At 36.7% G+C, this 21761-nt stretch overlaps 1 protein-coding gene across 1 annotated transcript in view; it reads left to right on the plus strand.

The window, feature by feature from the left end:
* Positions 1 to 21761, plus strand: part of HOMER1 (homer scaffold protein 1) — a 108503-nt gene that overhangs the window by 21111 nt on the left and 65631 nt on the right. Inside the window, exons 2-4 of the mRNA XM_042804751.1 lie at positions 6496 to 6652; positions 13596 to 13727; positions 18077 to 18169. Of these exons, the coding sequence (XP_042660685.1) occupies positions 6496 to 6652; positions 13596 to 13727; positions 18077 to 18169 (382 nt within the window). The remainder of the gene's footprint in view (positions 1 to 6495; positions 6653 to 13595; positions 13728 to 18076; positions 18170 to 21761) is intronic.

The raw sequence follows: 21761 nt of genomic DNA on the forward strand, positions 1-21761 counted from the left end.
GTGTCATATCAGCAAGGGCTTGTCTTCTGATCACCCATGACAGAACACCAATTTAAATATGAGCAGATCACTAAATTATTTTATTCTGATTTCCTATATCTTATGTCCATTAAGTACTGTACGATGTCTGATTTTAAGCGGAAACACTTCAGTTGGTCAAAACTTCAGATCCTTGAAAATCTAACTTACGGTATGTAATGATGTTTCTGGCAAAGGTAAATATATTTTTCACTTAACCTTACAGGTTTAATGAAGGGTTCTAGATAATATTTCTCTCTTCAAATCCTGGAAAATGGCTGGTATGCTAACTCAGAGGTGATTAAAGATCTAGTATTAAAAGCTGATTGTTAAATAGGAACAAAACAGTTTAGAAAAAGTCTTGAAGGCAATATTATGTAGCTAAAGAACATGTTTTATAAAGTAAGACATTGAACTTTATAGGTAAAAAGTATATAATACTGCATATACGCATTAACTTTTAACTGAATACAGAAAACTTACCAAGTTTTTTAGGAACAATTTCCTAAACTTTCACTGACCTTGAGTAAACCTGACTCAAACCTGGAATATAAAAGCAAAAGCAGGTCTAAGAATGTAAGTGTAAAACTACATAAACTGCTGGTGGTGTAAGGGAGGTTTCAATCTGGTTGCTCGATTCTAACTTCTACTTTTTTTGCTATCTCAAAGCTTGTTTTGAGACATTGAAGTTGTTATTATATGTACATAATTTAGAAAGCAAAATCTCAAGATGTACTCATTTCATAAGCATGCTGAGTATGTTTTGTTCAAGTACTTTACAATTTTGATTTTTATTTCAAGATGGCAGTTGTGAGTCACTTTCTGTCCAGAAAAAGATTTTATTTCAGAACAGTTTCTGTACAATAAGAAGACAATATTATGCAATACTGTCCCACAAGCTACTGCATACAATTTTTATCAGACTTCAGAGCATTTTTACGAATAAGGAAAAGTCTGTGTTTTTCTGTTGCTTTGAATTGTGTTTGTAGAGCTTGTTGACTCAGGCTCCTGAGAAACCATTGGCCATGTTTGGATGCCATTGCTGACAAATTAGTTTTGACTATAGCTGCACTTTTAATCACTTCCATTTCTTTTTAGAGGTCTCTCCTCAAGCTCCTTGGAGTAGCAAAAACTTGCTGCGGCTTTAAAAACAAGTTAGGGAGAGCATTTTTTAAGACTGTAGCAGGGCATTGGGAGAAAACTGTAGTTTTGGTATGCGGTCATTTTTAAAAAGCAAAAGGGTCTTTGTCCTATCCTAAATCTGAGGATAATCAGCAAATGCCTGAGAGATCATTCAGGGAATTCATGTTGTCTGTTATGGGGAGAAATTACCTTGGATGACAGATATTGTAGAGGCTCAGAACTCACTGTGTGCAAAATTACCACTTGCAAAACACGTGTGTGATGCCTACTGAGGGAGTTTGCAGTCCTTAGGACGGCCAGAGCGTGTGTGCAGAGGATGCAGGCTGCCATGCAGCCGGGTCTGCTGTGCTCATGGCTGTAATGGGCCGAGGGCAGAACTCTTCTTGTCCAGTCTCTACTGTGGATAGGGGACTTGGAGCGTGGTTGTACTCCAGTTCAGAGCACAGGGATGTTGTCCTGTTTTTGGATGCATGGGGCATCATCTTCTGAAACTCGTGAGACTGAAATCTGAAAGGTGGAATCTTGCTCTGTTTGCAACTTTGAAACGTGATGAAGCAGACTTCAAGGCACATTTTGTTTGGACTTTTCTTGAAAACAGTCTTGTACGTGGACTTGATGTACATCAAAACCAGTAAGTCTGGATAATGCACTTTGGAGTTTAGAAGATCCATGTTGGAGAAATACAAATTGCTGAAATGATTGACATGAACGTTCATTCTCATGGACCTTAGAGCTGTCAAAGCTGAGTTGAGTAGGTGTACCCCATCAAACTGGACCTGCTTATTCATCCCCTTTTGTCCTACTGGTTGGAGAAAATAGCTCTGCTTAGAGATCTAAAACTTATAGTGTATTTGAATGCTCTGGGGATCCAAGAGGCTGTTGTATAAAGTTTTGGGTCTGTTTTTTGTGTTTGCAGCAGGGAGGGATTGTCATATGCAATTTTGATTCAGGAAATTTAATTCAATTTAGATTATTGCCAATGAAGATGAAGACAAACAATTAAATAAACACAGAAAACACAACTTATCTTCTATGTGGACACTTCTCCAACTACTTCCTCATCTCCTATCCCCTCACCACAAGTGGCACTCAGAAGATGGTGGTCAGTGGCTGTAGTGGCTGCCTTTTTTTTTTTTTTTTTTTTTTTAACTCAATTCCTCCATGGGCCACAGCGCCTTCAGTGTTATACCTGCTTCCGCATCTGCTGTCACTCCTGCTTAGGCAGCTCTTTGCACCAGCCCCTGCTTAGGTGTCATCTCCGGTGTGTGTTTTTTTTCTACAGCCCCAATCCTGGTCTGTTCTTGTGTCTGCACAGGACAGTCTCAGACCTTGTCCCACATGGTGCAGCACCCTCCCTACCAAAACCCTGTCAACGTAGCTCAGTATGCAAGGGGAAGGGAGAGGGGTGTTTTACAAAAAAAAATTTTTTTAGCATCATTGACACACCATAATGGTAGGCAAGTAGGACATCAGAAGTTGATACCTTCTCTTCAGCAGCCTAATTGTTTTTACAATAACTAAGACAACAGAATCCCAGCCTTGAGAAGTTGTAGATACTATGGCAATGAAAATAACTTTGGAGTCATGGTAAACAACAGTGTGGGAAAGAAGTAAGAGGAAGGAGGTCTTCAGCACTAGTGCTGGCACAATATTGGAAGTACCAGACATGTGAAAGAATAGATATTTTTTTGCATTAGCAAGTAAAGTTCTTTCTAACCTTCTGTATTAATTTAAGCTTCTTTTGTGGAAGCTTTAATTAGTCTAACATATGGAGAAATGAAACCTTAGATTCTTATATTCAGCAGTTTGCATTTTTTTTGAAAAGGATGTGTTAAGATGTCAAAATGGAAAGAGTGGTTGGAAACACCGTTCATTCAACTGTTAGGACACAGACTTTTATCCTAAACCTAGCCTAGGACTGATCATATATCGATGAATGGATTTCTGTATCAGTGATGAAAAAAACCTGGTGTGACTCTACCTGCTTAAGTGGTACTCAGGCTTCTTTTCTTCTCCTGCTGCTTTCTTTATTCCCCACATTGCCACTCCAGTCCAGGAGGGCTTAGCACTTATTTTAGTCTCTGTTTGACCATTGTAGCATTGCAGTCTAAGCCAATTAAGAACAGCAGAGTATTAGCCTTAATGTTTCTGCCATGCTTGAGCAGACATTTCTAACAGCCAAACTGTATTACTACGGCATTCTTATTAGTTTATTTTCTTTTTGTTCAGCATCAAGATACTTCTGGAAAAATTAATGAGTTCTCTTTGTAATTAGTGATGAGTTTTTGTTTTGGTTCCCGGTAGTGTCTTTAATGAATACTAAATACTTTCTGGTAATGAAAGAATGACAAGAGAAAGCTGAAAGAGGAAGAAGAGAGGGAAGAGTAAGGAACTGATAGGGTTTTTTTGCAAGATTGTTTTTTCTTATTTAAAGCTGTTTTCTTCTTCCTAGCTCAACTCTATATAGGCATAAGTAGATTTTAAATTTATGTATATATAAAAATATATATTGCATATTATAAAATGTAAGTTCTATATAAATTAATTGTCTGAGCACTTAGCAAGGGAAAAAGGAAACTATTCTCCTATTTAAGTAATACCAATGCTCCTATAACTAATATTACTTCAGATGAATGAATTGAAACTTCCAGACTGGGAGGGCATCATGTCCTGTGAGGTTAGTGGAAGAACAAAAATTTTGAGTGAAGATCTATTAGCTGAAATTACAAATCTTGTTTATGTTTTATTTATATTGCCTTTTGTTTGGTTCTGAATGTTTTAGCAAATCTAAAATTTGGGTAGCTCTATAGTATGTTGCTACAGACAAGTACAGATGAGCTAATTGTACTGCAGCTATGAAGGACTTCAGTGGTAGATCAGTGTCTGATTCTATAACGCATTTAGTCCTGTAGACATAAGGTGCATAGCTTCCATTTATTTGAAGAAATAATCATTACAAATGTTCATCATCAAGTGTCAAAACATTGGTCTAATTCTAGAGGAATCTGAAGTTTAGTGTCTTTGTCAGAAAAATATCCTAATTACCCCAGTAATCTGACAAAATCATAATTTATCCAACTAGTTTAACAGAGCTATGCCTTTTCACAGTGTAGGCAGCTTGTGATTAAGCAAAGCTGTAGTTTCAGTTAAAACGTGGAAAGAAAAGACTGTAACTCTGGTTTTATCAGAAGTGATTAGTGTAAGTAAGCTTAATTTATGCTGTACCATACCTACCTGTAATGTCTGTGCCAAACTCACACATGTGCCCTTGCAAAGTGCGCTGGTTTGTCTTTGAGCAACACTGCTGAACTATCAGCAGGAATATCCAGGCCACCTCATCAAACAAATTGAGTATATGTAGGTGGGGATATGGAAGATTTTTGTGACAGTGCAGGAAAGCAGCAAGTCAGGGCTGAACAATCGGACTTTTACTGACATGCCCATTTGCTTTAGTCACACAATTTTTGCCTACCTTTTACATACTAAAATCTTAACCTGTGTTATGTTGAAAGTCCCGGTTGTATGATACACTGTACTGTGATAGAATTATCAGTTCTTTTCAAATATGTATTCATTAACCACACATCTACAAATTGGATTCAGCTCTTCTTTTGCCTTTTTAGTTTATATGGTCAAAGCCGTTATTTTCTCCTTTCAATGTCAATCTTCATCCAAATAATTGTCAGGCTTCTAAGATTTTTATTTCGATGGGCTCTTTAACTTTCCAGAGTTAAAGAACTGGTTGTATTGTGGTAATATGCATCACATTCTATTTGGATATGCTTAATTGAGAGGTAAATTCAAAATATATCTAATATTGAAGACAAGAACTAAAGTTTGATTGAAGAAGTAATTGTAGATATTTGAAAGAGTGATAAGAATTCGTGTAAAGATTCTGTTAAACAAAAGGGCTATAAAACTCATGTCTGCATAACCTTTGTTTGTGTGCAAGGGACTGAGATCAGGAAAGCAGCTACCCAACCCCCTGTAGCTTGGTGATTTAGAAGATGAGTTGGTGCTGAGGGTGCAGTGACATGAAGGACTACCATGTGCATTCATCTCCCTGGTCTGCCTTCGTTCCCCTTTAGCTTTTGCTGAAACTCCCTGTTTCACTGTTTTTGTTCTGTTCTGTATCCTTTCTGTCACTTCTTCCAAGCCCCAACGTAGGAGAACACCACATCTTCTGGCAGATGAGCTTCAAGGAGCTTTACCTCCCAGCTGAGTAGTAAGATTCTGCTGCTGAAAGTAGCTGGTCTCAGCTGCTCTTGCTGCCAAGCAGTAGAGGTATTTCTAAGAGCTCACATGTCCCCCTTTTTAATGAGGCCAGATTAAAAGCCTTTGACTATGAGTACCCAAAATCCTGATTTTTTCTTCTTTTGCTTTTATTTTGGACAGAAAAATGTATTTAAAAAATTATCTCCTAAAGGGAAATGAGGGCAGGGACAGAGGATATGTTTCTTCACATCTCTGGAAACAGGAGAAAATGAGAGTCCAAAAACCTAAAAAGTTAAATCCTTCTAAAGTTCTGGTACTTAATATCTTTGGGACTTGGTGGCAACATTCCCTGAACAATACAGCAATCTATTTGTCACTAAAATGTAGCTAAATTTAAACTGACAACCATCTTAGTCATACTAAAATATTTTTAGATTTCTGTGCAATACTATATGTCCTGGTAATGATCATGGGGAAAGTAAGTAGTAAATTCTAAAGTACAGTAGGTTTTTTTAGCATAAATAATTTTATTTGCTAAGCAGTTAACTTTGAACCATACATGTTCTGCATATTTAGTGTTGCTATGAAAATGTTCAGACGTGAAGCTCCAAAGAGTGAATGTTTCACAACAATGTTCCTAGCCCTAATTAATGTTAGTTTTAGAGTAATTGCATTGAGTCAGCCTGTTCAGTTTCAAATTATGGCCTGAGATTTATTAGAATAACAGAGTATTAAAAGATTTTTTTCAGAAGATGGGGCTTTGAAGTCATATACATTCTGCAGTGTGCAGTGTAATGAGATGAAGTTACACAAGTACCTCTTAATTTAAAGGAATAGGTGGAGGTTGAGGGCTGGGGAGGTAATGGGACAGTTAGATCTGTATTAGAGATGTTTGACTGTACAGCTGAGTGCTGATGTTTGCCTTAGAAGGCTTGCATTTTGCTTGCATATGTATAGTAATGCACTAGCTCTTTGGAGCATCACATACAGAAGTTCTTAGGAAAAAAAATACTATGCAAAGTCAAATGTATACATCCCTGTGGGCGCAACTGGCATTAACTTGTAGGCAACAATATTATGTACAAATTAGATTCATAACATTGACTCTCTATCCTTCAGGGAACAACCCATCTTCAGCACCCGAGCTCACGTCTTCCAGATTGACCCAAACACTAAGAAGAACTGGGTTCCCACCAGCAAGCATGCTGTTACTGTGTCCTACTTCTATGACAGCACAAGAAATGTCTACAGGATAATCAGTTTGGATGGCTCAAAGGTAAGTTTCTTTTCAGAAAAATTGCATGCTTCCTCAATTTTTGTATTTATTTTCTAGTCTGATGTCCTTCGTGTATCTTCTCAGACACTTTTGTCATTATCTGAGTAACAGATTACTGATGTGTTAAAATGGTAATATTGCTTCATTACATGTTTTAAGTGTTTATTATAAAATGCTGTTTTCCATGTGTTCATGTTTACTTTGATAAATCTATTGCTGAATTTAAGTGATGACCTGTTACTTAGTTAATATTATGAGCAGGCTAAAAAGACGTTCCCTGTGAGACGTGCTAAAAAGTACAAATAGTGTTACAATAACCTGTTTTCATCTCTGCCTTCAATGATCTATCAATATCATTGGCTTCAGCATTATAAAGGACATCTGTTCAGTGGCCATAATCACTTAGTAAATCCTTTGTTATGTAATCCTCCAATTTTTGCTGTAGAGAATGTGAAGATTCCCTCCTAATAAAGCTTTCCATGGTAAGCTTTTATTAAAATTCAGTTGGTTTGGGTTTTTTAGGGGTGGGGTTCCCCCCCATCCTTTTTTTTTTTTTTTTTTTTTTTTTTAAATTAGGAAGGATAACGTGTTGAGCTGCTGTTGTAAGAAACCTTCTCCAAGAAATTAATTTGACATGGAGAAAAAAACTTGACTGTTCCTCAGGTTCTGCCTCAAGTGGGTATAAAATCAGTAACTTTACAAATGGCGTATCAGAAAACTCTGCAATAAGGACATTAAAGATATACAGAGTGTCATCAGAAGTTGTAATCCTTTAAAAGACTTTAATTTGCAACTTCTGGAGATGCATCAGTTCATGATGGAACTGAAATACTCTGTTAGAGCATAGCAATCACAGAGGTTTTGTGGCTCTTTATTGAAAACTGAAAAATATTACCCTGCCTTTTTTTTTTAATATCCAGAGTATTGCTATTTTATAGGAGGAAGGATAATTTCTATATAAAGAAGTATATAAAAATAGATCTTATAGTGAAAGATCTCTGTATTGTAAGTAATTGAGACTGGTATTAAAGTTTATCAGAATTTTCCAAGTTTAAGCCTTACTTTGTTTCTTCCCTTCCCAACCTTCCTTCAAGTGATTCTTTTAGTTCTGGCAAATAACTAAAATACCTTTTGTGTGACTGTTTATAAATAAAGGCTTGGGACTGGAACTAGATGCTGTATGATGTCAAGACTACTAGTTGTAATCTGTAGCACTTTAATCTATACAGTTTTCAAAATCCTTATTCTGGTATCCACTGGGGTCCCTCTGCCTTTGTTCAAAGCCACAACTCCTGCAAAGTGGCTGAGTTAAATTGTCAAGCAGTTGTTCAGTATTTATTTGTTCTTTTGTCTACAGCATTTCATTTACTTTTGCAGTATTATTGGCAAGGTATATTGATAATGCAATCTACCACTTTTATTTCCTCTCTCTGTGATTGTTGCAAACCTAATAATTTTTTCATCCAAGTGTTAGATGTTTGACTAAGATCTGCGATCCCAATCATAATTAAGAAAGACCTGTTTTTGTAGGCATCACAGCACTGGTCTGAAGCATACACAGGTGAATAGCAGGGGGACTTACGGAAGAGTTTTAAGGAGGTTTTCAGCATAATTCCCAGAGATTTTTAAATTTTTAGTTAAAGGCCTCATCTTATTTCTGCACATACACAGTATAGTATGTAAAAAGGGCTAAATATAAATATAAAGCATTCTTAAGTTTGAAGTGCATCCAGCTAGTGTCTTTGCTATATGGCATACAGCTGGGTGTTTGTAACTACTGTCATCTGAGCTTGCAATGCCTTATATTGTTGATTAGTCAGGCAGAAGTGTTAAATTTGCAAAGGAGAAAAACCTATGCAATTTAGTTCTCCCATTTTAAGTTTTGAAATGAGGCTGAATAAAGACGATTTTGTGGTGTGTTTTTTGTTTTAAAAACAAATCTTACATTGAAAATGTTTCAAATGCACATGTTGCCAGTGGCCAGAAGCACTTGTTGCATCATACTGGTTTTGAAGCTGTCATGCCCCTCCCTCGGAGGGAATAGATCCAACCAGGTTTTATTGTATACCTTGGTGCTGATGGGGTTTACAGCACCCTGTGCATTTGTACAGTGGAAAGAATGACTTGCATATACAGTGGCTCAGTTGCTGAGAAATAAGTCATCAAGTAATGGTAAGTCATGTGCATGTTCACTTAGATTGCAGTAAGGAAAGTTTGAGTGCTAATCCTATTTCTGTCCCACACCCTTCCCTTTCTTTAGGTCAGTGGGTTTCAGTAGGATTCCTGGATAAAATTTAACTTCTGTACTGGTTGCCTGAAAGTCATTAAGTCTTTCTTCTTGAAAACAAAAAGAGATCTTTAAGACATGATCTTCACTCGCCTCTGAAGGATGCTATAAGACCATAAAGTGTTCAGTGTACAGGCCATGTACATAGTCACGTACAATATCTAGATCCTTGTTGCCCCTGGCAGGCAAATCCTGATGCAAATAATCTGCTAGAACTCAAAGCTGGTTTCTGTGACCTCTTGAGAAAATGTCTTTTATGCGACCTTTTTTCCTGCCACTCTAAGAATCAAGAGAAAGCCTGAAAAATAAAATTTCTTATGCAGTATGACATGACAACATTGAGAAGTTGTTGCTAAGGCTTTCAGTTCTCATTAATTATATAGTCATTTCATAGCTCCTTGGAAAAATGTGGTTTAATACTTATTTCTCCTAGGTGATGAAAGGAAGCCTCCATTATTTTTCCAGTAACACAGACACAAGGATTAATCCCAGAATTCCAGTCTTTTCCATTCAATCTCTGGCAATCACAGAAAAGAAAGGATATCAAGTAATATGATTCCTGCAGTACTAGTTAACTCTGATTTTTTCACAGATGCAAGATAGGAAAAAAACCCTTAATAATTTGTGCTCATCTAAAACAAGAGAAGATGCTTGAAAAGAGTGGTTTTCCCATCTGTAGGTTCTATGAGCACTGTATATAATATTTTTGAGTCAAGTTTTCCATCGGTGTTACTGCAATAGATGAACTTTACATTTGAATGGCTGTTGTAAAATAAACTAGACACATTAAAGTGATAACCTGTTTAACGCTAAATATGGATTTTAAGGAAGGCCTGTAAGCATAGGTTGTCAGTGATCTTCCTTTAAAGAAGTTAAAAAATACTGTGTGTCTTAATTATTATTGCCATCAATTTTAACACAAGATAAAATCATATTTGACCTGTGCTGTGTATCTTGCAGCTGTTGGGTTTACAGTCAGTAAAACGAACATCCAAGACATATGCCCTATTTTTTCTTAGCTAAACTAATAAGAAAGAAAACCATGAAAGCTATTCTTTTATTCCAGCAAAATCTAAAGATAACAAAATCAGTTTTCTTCAAAAGCTAAATGTCTGCCTGTCAGATTGACTCTGTTCTGGTTTTAAGATATTCTTGTACATTTATACTAACAACATTTTTAAAAGTTGATGAAATACTTGACACTTGTTATACTGGTAACTCTACAGTGAAATCTGGCATGGAGGAGAGAAGATAAAGCAGTACCTATTTGAGTAGACAAGATGGGTTTAATTATAAAATCTAATTTAAATTTTTTTTTTTTTAAGCTGAAGATATGAAGAATTCATCTCCAGTATTTTCCAGAAGTAGCTGACACTGGCTCTATCTGTAGTGCTCTAGCATTGCACTTTTAACTTTTTATTAATAATTTTTATTAATCATTAATTTAGCACATGAGAGATCTAACATACCAATGTTTTAATTCAGAGATGACTAAAAGCCTTGATTTCCTCGTAAAATTGGTAAATCTAGTGAAAGGACTATTTTTTGTGTGACTTGGATCTTATTGTAGTCTTCCCAGCTAAAAACTTGCTGTCTTTGGACTAATGCTGTCCACTGGAGTGGAGCTTCCTTTTTTTTTCTCTGCTGGAAGATAAAGGGAAGAATTACAGCAACTCTTTCTCAATACAATTGTTTTTAAAAAGTTTTCTTCCTACCATTCTCCCTTTCAAGGAGGCAATTCAACAGTCACTGTAACCCAGCCTAAATGCAGACTGCTGTCTAAACACATATCCCATTCTGGTCCAGGCAGCCTGTTCTGCATTCTCTCTTGTGCAGCCTCCCATGTCATCAGCCGAAGCAGTGAGCAGTCTCAGCTAAAAACTGGTTAGTTTCACCGGGGTTTTTCACTGGGTTAATCTGCAACCAGCTATACCACTGTCACTATAACAAATGCCAGTTCTGCAGGCTTTAAACCTGCCTGTTGCTTGGAGATCATAAGTCCCTGTCCTCAGCGTCATCTTCTGCATTGAGGCAGTTACAGCTGTAACATAATATGTGCGCTCTCAGATCTGCGGTGTAAGATCAAATAGATCAAGCAATGGATGCAACTAGGGTTCAAGCAAGCTAGACAGCATAGCTAGAGCTTGAGTTAGCAGGAAGTCTCTTTATTCTCCAGAATATTTAATTTCAAACATAGTACTGTTGACAGCTTCCAGAGCAAGAGAGACTGAGCATCAAGTAAACTTGTGCAGCTCTGTTCTGGGCCTCCACCAAGTTATTTCAAAAGTGGGCTTCCAAGCACTCACAGTGCACAGGAAGACAAGAAGCATACAAGAAAAGAAGAGCTCCAGAACACCTCTTTTCCAAGAAGTCCACCTCCCTGTCTCGTATTATCTCTTCTGTCCTGCGTGGCATAGACAGCTGGTTTTTGTGAGGTCAGTTGGAGACCACAGTGCAAGTGCAAGCCTGCTGACTTTATTTGGGCTCCAAACTTTATGCCTAGAGAAAGGAGAATGATGTTTGATTTAGCAGTCACTTCACTGACCAGCTTTTTTCCTATGTGAAGATCTGAGGAGATGTTTTGTGGACAATTAATGCTAGAGATGGTTCTCCAGTCTCTGATGACACAGCAAATCCTGTCCTTTACCTGATGAGGCTTGTCAATTCAAACTTTCAGGCATTCCAGTATTTTCCAGGAGTTGTTCACAATGGTAGCCAAAACTTGCATTGTGAGGCAAAAGTTATCAGAGGACTGCCTGTTTGATATCCTCAGCTACATCCAGATTTGTTATTCTAATTTAATGTGAGTATAGTGGAGCTGCCCAAGCCCCTGCAGAAGATGCCAGTTTTGTTAAATTAATCAGTGCTGCAGTGTCTTTGCTTGTCTTTCTGTATGTTGCAATATGATGTGTTGTTCTGAACTTTCTTGCAATACTTCTCTCCACCACTTCATCTGAGAATCACCATATACACATGGCAGCTGTTTGTGGGCTTAGCTGGGCCCCTCAGCTGTACATTTTTTCAGGCTTGCCCTGTAGGATTCAGAGAAACTTCTCTGTTGATGGTAGCTGTGCTCTGTAACTACTCATTTTAATATCCACTCAGGCAGCCATCTCACCCAGGTCCTATAGACTGATTTTGACTTGTAGAAGATCTCATGTTTGGGAGAGCAGTACTTGGTCTCTCTGGTGTTGAAGTTTCTCGCTGTCATGGTCCCGAGAAAACACTGTTATTCTCTACACATCTGTACCATTCCTGCTACTCAAATAATAAAAGAAAGATTTTGTTATTTACAACAGAGGAGATGGTTTGGAACCTGTGCATTTTGTTGGTGCTCTAGAACTCTTCAGTAATCCCTGGCTTTAACCTGACGAGGGTAAGGCAGGGGTTATGGTTTCATGGAAGCAGGAAACATGCACACTGATATTCAAAATTCCCGTCTTGGTAGTGTAAGACAGTTGCAGTAGGACACATACTGACAGTAACCTTTGGAGCACAGTAAATGGCATGTAACAAAGATTCTTGCTGAATTGTTCTGCTCACAGTGTGTGCTATTTTCTGGGAAGTTTCAAGGATGTCCTCTTTTATGTAGGTGTTAGAAAGCACCAGTGATTCATGAAAAGGGCTGTGAATTATTTTACAAATGTGGCTGAAACTCTTAGCACCACAGCAGCAGACACATAAGAAAGCATGCCTACATTTCATTTCAAATACACATATCTTTAGGTTCATGGCCAGCCTTTCTTGTTCGTGTCAACTGGCTGTAAACTATACCAACAATCAGTTTTTTAGTTAAATGGAACCCATTGGTGTCACTATAAGACTTTTTTCTGACATACTTCAAGTCAGCTGGGCAGTTCTACGTTGCAGATTTAGAATGTTAGACAAACTTTACCATGATGGAAACACTGTTGAAATACATGGTAGGACTTTAGTTGCTTTTAGTGGAACCAGCATATCATCTAATAGTTGCTTTTTTGGCTTACATGAGCAGAAGTTGTATATTGCAGGATGTGCTTCTTCCGTGCTATGTATAACAAGAACTAGAGAAGAAAAAGGATTCTAAGAGTAGTTCTTCTTCTATAGTTGATGTATGAACTTGTCAGGCATGCTTGTGTGTGTATAAAGGAAAAACAGATTCTTGTATTACAGAAACTTAGCAAGAAGCACAATTCATTTTTTTGTTGTGTGTTTTCCAGTGAGAATCGCGTATGCAGCGGGGGTGGGGGGAGTGCAACAGTGAAGTTTACAGTGGCGCTTGAGAGGCGTTGCCTTAGGGGACAAAGAAATATACTTGTGAGACAAATAAAGACTTCGCTAGTTCTTCTTTTCTGATCTCATTAGCCTATGCAGATGCTTTAACAGACTTTTTTTAGACTTGCTAACTATTAAATGACTGCTTGTAATTCCAAACAGGTGCTCCCCCACAGCTTTTGCTTCTTTTACAGAATATATGCAAAGATACACTTTTGCAATTTTAGTCGTGATTCAACTAAAAAACTGTTCCCTAGTTCGCAGTGTGTGTCTCATTCAGTGTACACAGATACCTGACTACAATGGTGTTTTCAATTATGAGTAGTCTTTAAAAACAAAACAACAAAACAAAACCAAAAAAATCCACAAAACCCCTTTTTTACAACTATTACTTTTTTTCAGGCAATAATAAATAGCACTATCACTCCCAACATGACATTTACTAAAACGTCCCAGAAGTTTGGCCAGTGGGCAGACAGCAGGGCGAATACAGTCTATGGCTTGGGATTTTCATCTGAACATCACCTTTCAAAAGTAAGTATGACCAATGGGAACTATTCAGCTAGTCAAGCAGCTTAAGAATGTTTGTGTCTTGCTTGTTGTATCTTGACTCAGTGTTCACTACTGTTGTTATTTAAAAATAATTTGCAAAAAAGGTTCTGTATCAATCCTTACTATGTAAAAAGACAAAGTGTGATACCTGCAAATTATCTTTCAGCTGAGGAAGGAAAGGAAGGAGACTTAAGCTATCACAATGTATGTTGCTGATGCTTTCTACTTATTAATTTGTTAGGTTTTTCTTTTTTTAAAGTTGTTCTTCTATTACAGTTTTTCATGATAGAATTTAAAGGAATACACAGTTTAGTGTTTCTTCTATATTTAAATCTCTTAAAAAAAATGTCTTCACATAACGTTTTTGTCTTTTAAGCCACATTCACTTTTCTACTGTGCAGTGCATCAGATTACATCTATTTCAATGTCTGCAGGCTTAAAGTAAAGCTAGTGGGTCATATATTCAGTGTAAAAGAAAATTACATTTTCTTGGTAGAATACAAAAGTTAAAATGTTTACTAAAGAAACTGTGACATACGTGAGGTTTTTCTTCTGGTCTGCTTGTGCAGGAGGGAAGTGCACCTTATGTCAAGCAAAGTAGTAAACCTTGTTTCTCCAACTGATGGTACAGTTCCTCTGAGCACCTTTTCTACAATACCTATTGCTATTGATACTATAATATCAAAAGAGTGCAAAAGATCTGGAAACTAAGTATAATAAAAGGATTTATAGTACATGTTTAAGTAAGGAATCACAATTGGCTTGTTATTTAAAAAAAAAAATTAAAAAATCATATCAGCCCTTTTGAGAAGGTAATTGTCACTATTTATTCAAGGATAAGCATGGGCCTGTTAGAAAACCATTAAAATGAGAATCAGTACATCTGCTTTATTTGGACAAGTGTTACATTTCTAAGATTTCTTCCTTTTGTAATCAGATAGCTTTCGTTTCCAGGAGGCAACACAAACAGAGGAAATTCTGAATGATACTAATATTGCATGTGTGTTTGTGCACCTATCAGTGATTCAGTGAACTTGGAAACTTTGTCACTTACTTTAATTGATGTGTATGTCCTAGAGACACTTGCTTACCAACGTGGTAATAACTTTTCTTAATATTTCAGTGGATTTAGCATAAATGCTGATTTAGTTACCTCTCTCATCAACTAGATTCTTTTCCTTAATCACAGAATGCTTCTTTGGAGGGAAGGTGTCATGCTATAGTCATGCACACTCTGTGTTTGCCTGACTTCACACACTAGGTTATCCTTGCCAGTGAAAACAGTTTGGGTTTATGTGTTGTATCTTTGACTCTTTTCTTGCTTTCCCCATGTGGTACTTACAGCCTTCTTAATTACAGTTGTTTCAGTCCCATTCTTTCACTGCCCTTAAACGGATATCTAAATGTTTTAAGTATGCCCCTGGCTTAAAACTTTATATTACTGATTAAAAAATAATCTGAAAGGCTACAGTAAATACTTTGTCTTAAAGACATGTTTGATTAGCAGTTACTCAGGTTGCTGTGTTATATGAAGAAAATGTAAATCTGATGAGGAAAATACCAAGTCACAAACCTTTTCTGAAGTTTATGGTGATGAATCTTCAGGACCTTTTCATCAAACTCTTCCTGTTATATTGTATCTTAATTATCAAACTGATATTCATGTGAGTTGAAATTGCTGATCGTTGCTATTAAAATTCATAAAGGTAAAACTTTTTGTGTTATTAATAAATGTCTTTGCTGGGGGAAACTTTTCTTTAGATTACAGTCTGTTCAGTCACTGGTATTGGTAGGTATGCTGGTCATGGAGTCAGAAAAGCTGAATTAGAAAGCCTGGATCCGCTGTGTAGTTTTAAAGAAATCACATCTATTTTCTCTTCCTTGTATTGTCTCTTTGCTCAGATTACTAACTTCCACTTCTGTGCACTGGCAGTGTAGTCAGGTTTACAAGAGTACTCTTTTGTACACCTAGCACTGTAGGACGTGAAATCTAATTTAGGGCTCAAGGTACTACTGGATATTAGTAACAGGTCTAACAAACACACTGTATTAATAGATTTGTCTAGAAACAGGTTGCTACTAGAAACTGCCTTAAAAATTGATTATGGAACTTCTTTCCTGTGTTTGATTGATCAAAGGCCTTAAGTGAACAGCCCTGTTGTATGCAATTTGTTTTGCAGTAGTATCTGTAGGCCCCAGTGAAATATTTCAAGTTCCAGGGAGCAAAAGATAGCCTGCAACCACAAAAAACTTAGTCTAGTCTGACTGATTTCAACAGGTTAATGAATCACATAATCAGAGCAGATAGAATAAACTTTATTCTCAGATAATTGCTTAGCTGATAGCAAATGTTAGACTTTTAGACTATTCATTTTTCATTCATGGGCCTTTGTCCCCCTAAACTAATTACTAAAGCAGAGTCCCTCTTGCTGCTGCAGTAGGAGAGACAGAATGCCTCATGATTTTTAGAAAAAAACTGAAACTACTTTCTCAGTCAGAATATAAGTATGTGCTTTTGACAGTATCCTAATGTATGAGAAGAAATACTCCTTTTCAGGTTTGCTGTCTATCTTACCCCTTTGAATTAATTGGCCTGATTTATTCCATATAGATTAAGAGTATGCTAAATGGCAAAAGTGCCACTGCAGAAACTTGTAAGAGCCTCTTGTAGTCTCCCTGCACAATTTTTCATCTTTTCCTTAAAATACTGATCCTTCAGAGAACCTTTCATTCCATACCATGAGATTTCATCAGGAATTTTATCAAAAGATTGCTATTATTTGTCACCTCTCTATCCCAGGGAATTCTAGTAAATTTGTGAAAATTTCCAGTATGTTGGCCTTGTTGGCACTTTCTTAGAATGTTATCTATTTATCTGTGTATTATATAGTTTTTTACAGTTTCTACCATTGTGATACAGAAGATCATATTTGCTGCCTTGTATGTCTTCAGATATTTATTCTAAACCTCAGCATCATGTTTTCCGTTTACCAATCCTCTGGTCTTAAAGCTGATTTAAATAATAGGTTACCCATCAGATTTTGAGGTCTGTGTACAAGTCTTAAATAAGTATAATCTAGTTTTGGTAATCTGTTGACAAATTTATCAGCAATTTATTGATGACAGGTTAGACTTTCAGTGTGGCATCTTTTGTCTCCTATGTTCAGGAAACATACTCTTTTAAATAACCTGACAGATGAAATATAGGGTACAAGTAGAGAGAAGTTATGTTTCTTTGAATACTAATAGCCTACTAGGAGAGGACATTTAAAGACAAAAAAGTTTTTTAGGCCTTGCTTAGCAAGTGAAGTTCTGATTTAAATTAGTTGAAATTGTCACAGAAAAGGTAGCCTTCATCCCTTCTAAATACATGCCATGAAAAACAGTTTCTTTGTATGCTGCTGCCGGAGAGATTTAGAAGCTGTTGGAGAAGCTTCCAATGTTTTTGCAGAATCATCTCAGTCTTAAGCTGATCATAATGAGATAAAGTTCTGTATAAAAGCAGTAGGAAACAAAACCAAATGCTTGGCTACTATAGCAATTAGTGTAGTGTCAAGCTGAGATCTATGAAGTCAAATATTTCTCTAGTCAGAGAAACTAGGCCCTATTCTTAATAAATTGATTTAACCTCTAAAGTTGAAGGGTGCGTATATTTCCAAATTGCTGCTTAAGCTATTTTCTGGAAGGGGTGCATGCAGCATAGAAGTCAAGCTTCATATGGCAGTTTGATGGGCAATTCTTGAATATAGTATTCAGTATATGCAAATGTTTAGTTCAGTGAACTTGTTTTTTAACTTGATTGATGTCAGTGAACAATCAAGAAATGAACTTGACTCAGTATTCCCACTGCTGCTTTCCTAATTAGCTATTGAAATTATAAATGCTGTTAAAATTTGGGAAGAAATCAATATTGTTTCAATCGTGAAAGAATGAAGCCCACTGAAAGCTTTAGGCTAACAGTGACCACAGTAAGCTTCAGAACCAGATCATTTGTTGTCAGGAGAGTAAAACCTGAATCTGAAAGCAGCTGTGTAAGGCAGCTTGTCACTATTATTTGCTATCTCTGAGGTGAGGTTTTTAACACTATCAGCAATAGATCAAACTTCGTTGCATGATAATTTTCCTGACATAAACAGTGTATATTATGTCTGAAAGGTATATCACTGTGTAACTCAATTAAGTGAGTAGCTAAGAAGGAGGAAAATTAAAAAATTATACTGACAGAATTTGACTTTATAAAATGTTAAGTACAGCATTCTGTTCTGCATGTATTGTACTACTTGACGCCTACTCTTTCTCTTTTTTTTTTTTTTAAACATATGTACCTTCAGTTTGCCGAAAAATTTCAGGAATTCAAAGAAGCTGCACGACTAGCAAAGGAAAAATCCCAAGAAAAGATGGAGCTAACAAGTACGCCTTCTCAAGTGAGTCTTATTGCCTGCTTCAGGCCTAGAACTTCCTATCTGCACTATTTAGTGTATTGTATCTTACACACATATGTTGTATTAAAAATGAACGGGGTACTTCCCAGTTACCCTGAATCCCCTCAACAATCAGCTATAAGAGTCAAGAAGTCTACGAATACATTTAACATACACTACAGAAGAGTCAGAGGGACTTGCTTTCAAACAAAATTGGCCTTTTGTTTATTCCCATTCCTTCCTTTGAGCTTTCCCCAGAAAGTGAGTAAACATGGTGAGCAGTTATGTAAGTAAATCTATAGTAAACACCTTTTGTGTTTTTCCTTATTGAATCTGTGAAACTTCAGGCAGTGCACTGTAAATTACTTTCATAGAAGAATCATTACAACAAAATTCAAAGTTAAAACAGCAAACTATTTTTCTTATTTCCTCCTGTGTAATACTGACTTGTGAAGTGTTTTGAAGGAAGATGACAGAATCACATGCTAGTTCTGGAGTTTTATTACAGTTAGCCATTCTGTAAAAGAAGAGTTTATAAAAGGTATCTCAAAACATGAACTGGGTTAATACAGGCCTAACAAGAGGATAAATTAATATAATTACATTTACATTAGTCATGCCTGAAATTAATTTACTTGAAAATTAGTACTTTGTATTTGCCTTGAAAAAATAAATTGCATGTTATTTTTATGCACTCCCCACCCAGTGTTTCTGGCACTGTGTAGCTATTGGCTTTGTTATTAGCAATGGTGAAAACAAAGGTAATTCCTTCTTTTGGATTATGAAACAGCTTTAAAACTACAGCAGGGGTTTCTGTGTTGAGTAGGATTAATGTATCTGCATCTATTTTCTGGTGAGTATTCATTCATTGAGTCAGTGCATCTCTTGGGTGCTTTGCACTGTAATATGCTCCTGATCTTTGATGGAACAAGGATGGCAGGCAGTTTGCAACATACTATACAAATAATTTTATTGCTGCCAGAAAGCCACATCTGGTGTCCTTCCAAGAGAAGTCAGTGGAAACCTCAAGAATATACACAATGAACCGACCTCATGTTGTTTTCCCAGTAGGCATTTTGCCCAAGTGCTAGGCTGGCTTTTGCTGTTAATGGGAAACTGTTGTACTGTAACAGAAGAATAAGGCAGTCTTTTAAAATTAGTTTTCTTGACTGTCTCCAAATTTCTGATAAACTCCATAAATAAACACAGAGATAATGGAAGTAGTTATTTCAATATTATAACGTTATATACAGTTGACTTTTGAAATAGTGAAGTGCTTCAGCCCAGCTTCTAGTTACATGATATTATAGGCAGAACAATTACTGTTTCTCTTTTGACATGTTGCTTAATGGTCTGGACTCAGAAGTTAAATCTGACGCTGTTGAATGGAGTGACTTCTTACTTGGTTTGGACATAAATCTGAACTACTCACTTGGAGACAAGATGCTTTCATTTAGCACCTGCCCAGGGTTAAAGATTTCACTTAAACTATATGAGCTATTAATATTGTTCATTTTTCTGTACAGATTTCCTTTTATACTCAGAACCTAACATTTTATACTGTAGGCAGCTATAGAAACATTACCATGAGTGATTCTATAATGCAGGTTCAGAGCTGCAATTTAATTACTGCATACCTAGGAATAATTTCATATTTAGGCCTTATTTTAATCTCTTGGCTTTTCGCTGTGTTGATAAGTTAGTGTTTTATTCTGAAAGATACAGTTAGTGCAAGTTCTGACACATCAGCATAATAGTCTTCACATACTTAATGCTTCTCATTAGTTCCCCAGAGAGAAGGGAGTTGAATCAGGAGCTTTGGAGTCTGGAGCAGATGAGAAGTGATGGCTTCATGGCAAACTGCAGCACTTCCGTGGTGGGGAAAATGGGGGCTTTATAGTAGGGAGGTAAGGTGGGACCCCAGAGAAATTTGAAGGAACACTTGCTGTCATTTTGATCTGCAAGAAAGTGGCTGCAAGGCAAATGACTCAAGTGTTGCCTTTCTCAGTCATTTTACAGCTCTTCTTTCCCTTTTGCATAGTGATCCTCTGCAGAGAGGGAGATTAAAAGAGGAAAGAGATATTTTCAGTGGCCAGCCAAGGCTTTGCAGGAACCTGCCTTTTTTAGGAAGCTTTGACAGGAAAGGCATTGGGAGATAGTGTGTGAGTAGTGAGCTCTGTAACAGTAACCCAGTTAAGTGTCAATCCCTCTGCTGTCCTGGCTTTGTAGATAACCTTATGCATTAAATTAATAATAGGTGGGGAGATACTGCATATCAAAACTGGAAAATATGCATGTCAAACTTAAATTAAATGTTATATTTCTGTTGGTACTGCTTTAAAACATGCCCGTATTATGCACCAGTTAATTAAAGTACCAGATATGGTACATTGACCATCCTCTCTACACAACTCTAGAAGATAAAAAGTACATGTGCTTTTATCTGCATTCAGTATGTGTCTACAGATTGAATCTTTATTAAATATCTCTACAACTAGTGTAACAAAACCCTGCACAAGCTATTTACTGTTCACTTGTGTTTGATGTTATCCTTCAAATACTGCTGGTTTGTGTGAGTTTCAATTCTGAATGTCCTGCTAAAGCTTGTTGTGAAACTAAGGAGAAATAGAAAACAAGAGATAGCAACAGAAATATCTCAGAAATAGAACATATATTTGTAGTTCACATACTTACCAGAGTTAGCCACAATAAGAAAAATCTTATTTAAAGTCGACTGAAGTTAGTCTGCTTCTCTAAGGTGTTATGAGCTTTAGCAAAGTGGTGGTGCTATTTGGCTAGATATTTCTACCAGAAAAGTGCCTCAGTGGCCAGAAAGTAGCAGTTCCATGTTGAGGTTTTTTTTTTTTTTTGATGTACTGTTTCATATGATGGCATGTATCCTTAGGCATTTTTTTGCTCTGTGTATGTGTGTGAAACACATAGCAGAAAGAAAACAATACATAGCCCAATTTGCAGTTACTTAATAGGAGGAGTTCCTTTTCCCCTAAGCTGTGCTGCTGCTAATTTTAAACTCTGCACTCTGTTTCTTTTATACTGCGTGTTCTCCTCGTATTTACCAGCAGGTTTTGATTTAATTTCCCAGAATATCAGATAATACATAAAATCACCATTTACTTAACTTGTCCAGAGAAAGATAGTGCCTGAAACAACATATTACAAGAGAGGTGCTGCTTTGCTCTGTGTAGTCTCACCAAGTGCATAGTACTTTCTTGAAATGAAGGGGAAGGCCTCGTTTCTGTGTCAGAGAACTTGTACTTTTAACCCATCTGTATTAAGATGGATTCATGTAACAATACACACTTTATCCACATCTAGTATGTCTGGAGACTTCAATCTAGAAAGAAGTTGTCTGTTTTGATACTTCTAAGACCACCTGTGCACTTTAGGTACCCCATCTGGAGTCCCTTTAACTCAGCCTTAGGTAATAAAGCTTTGCAATGTTCGTATCTTGTTTATATAAAATTAAAATACTGGCTTCCCTGCTGTGCCACCTTGTATTTCCCAGACCCATCTTTTAATACAGGGAATTATTCTGCATATGTCATAAACTCACGGATCTTACAGTGGCAAGCCA

This window comes from Tyto alba, unplaced genomic scaffold (genome assembly GCF_018691265.1).
Source record: "Tyto alba isolate M040663 unplaced genomic scaffold, T.alba_DEE_v4.0 Super-Scaffold_42, whole genome shotgun sequence".
Taxonomy (NCBI): Eukaryota; Metazoa; Chordata; class Aves; order Strigiformes; family Tytonidae; genus Tyto; species Tyto alba.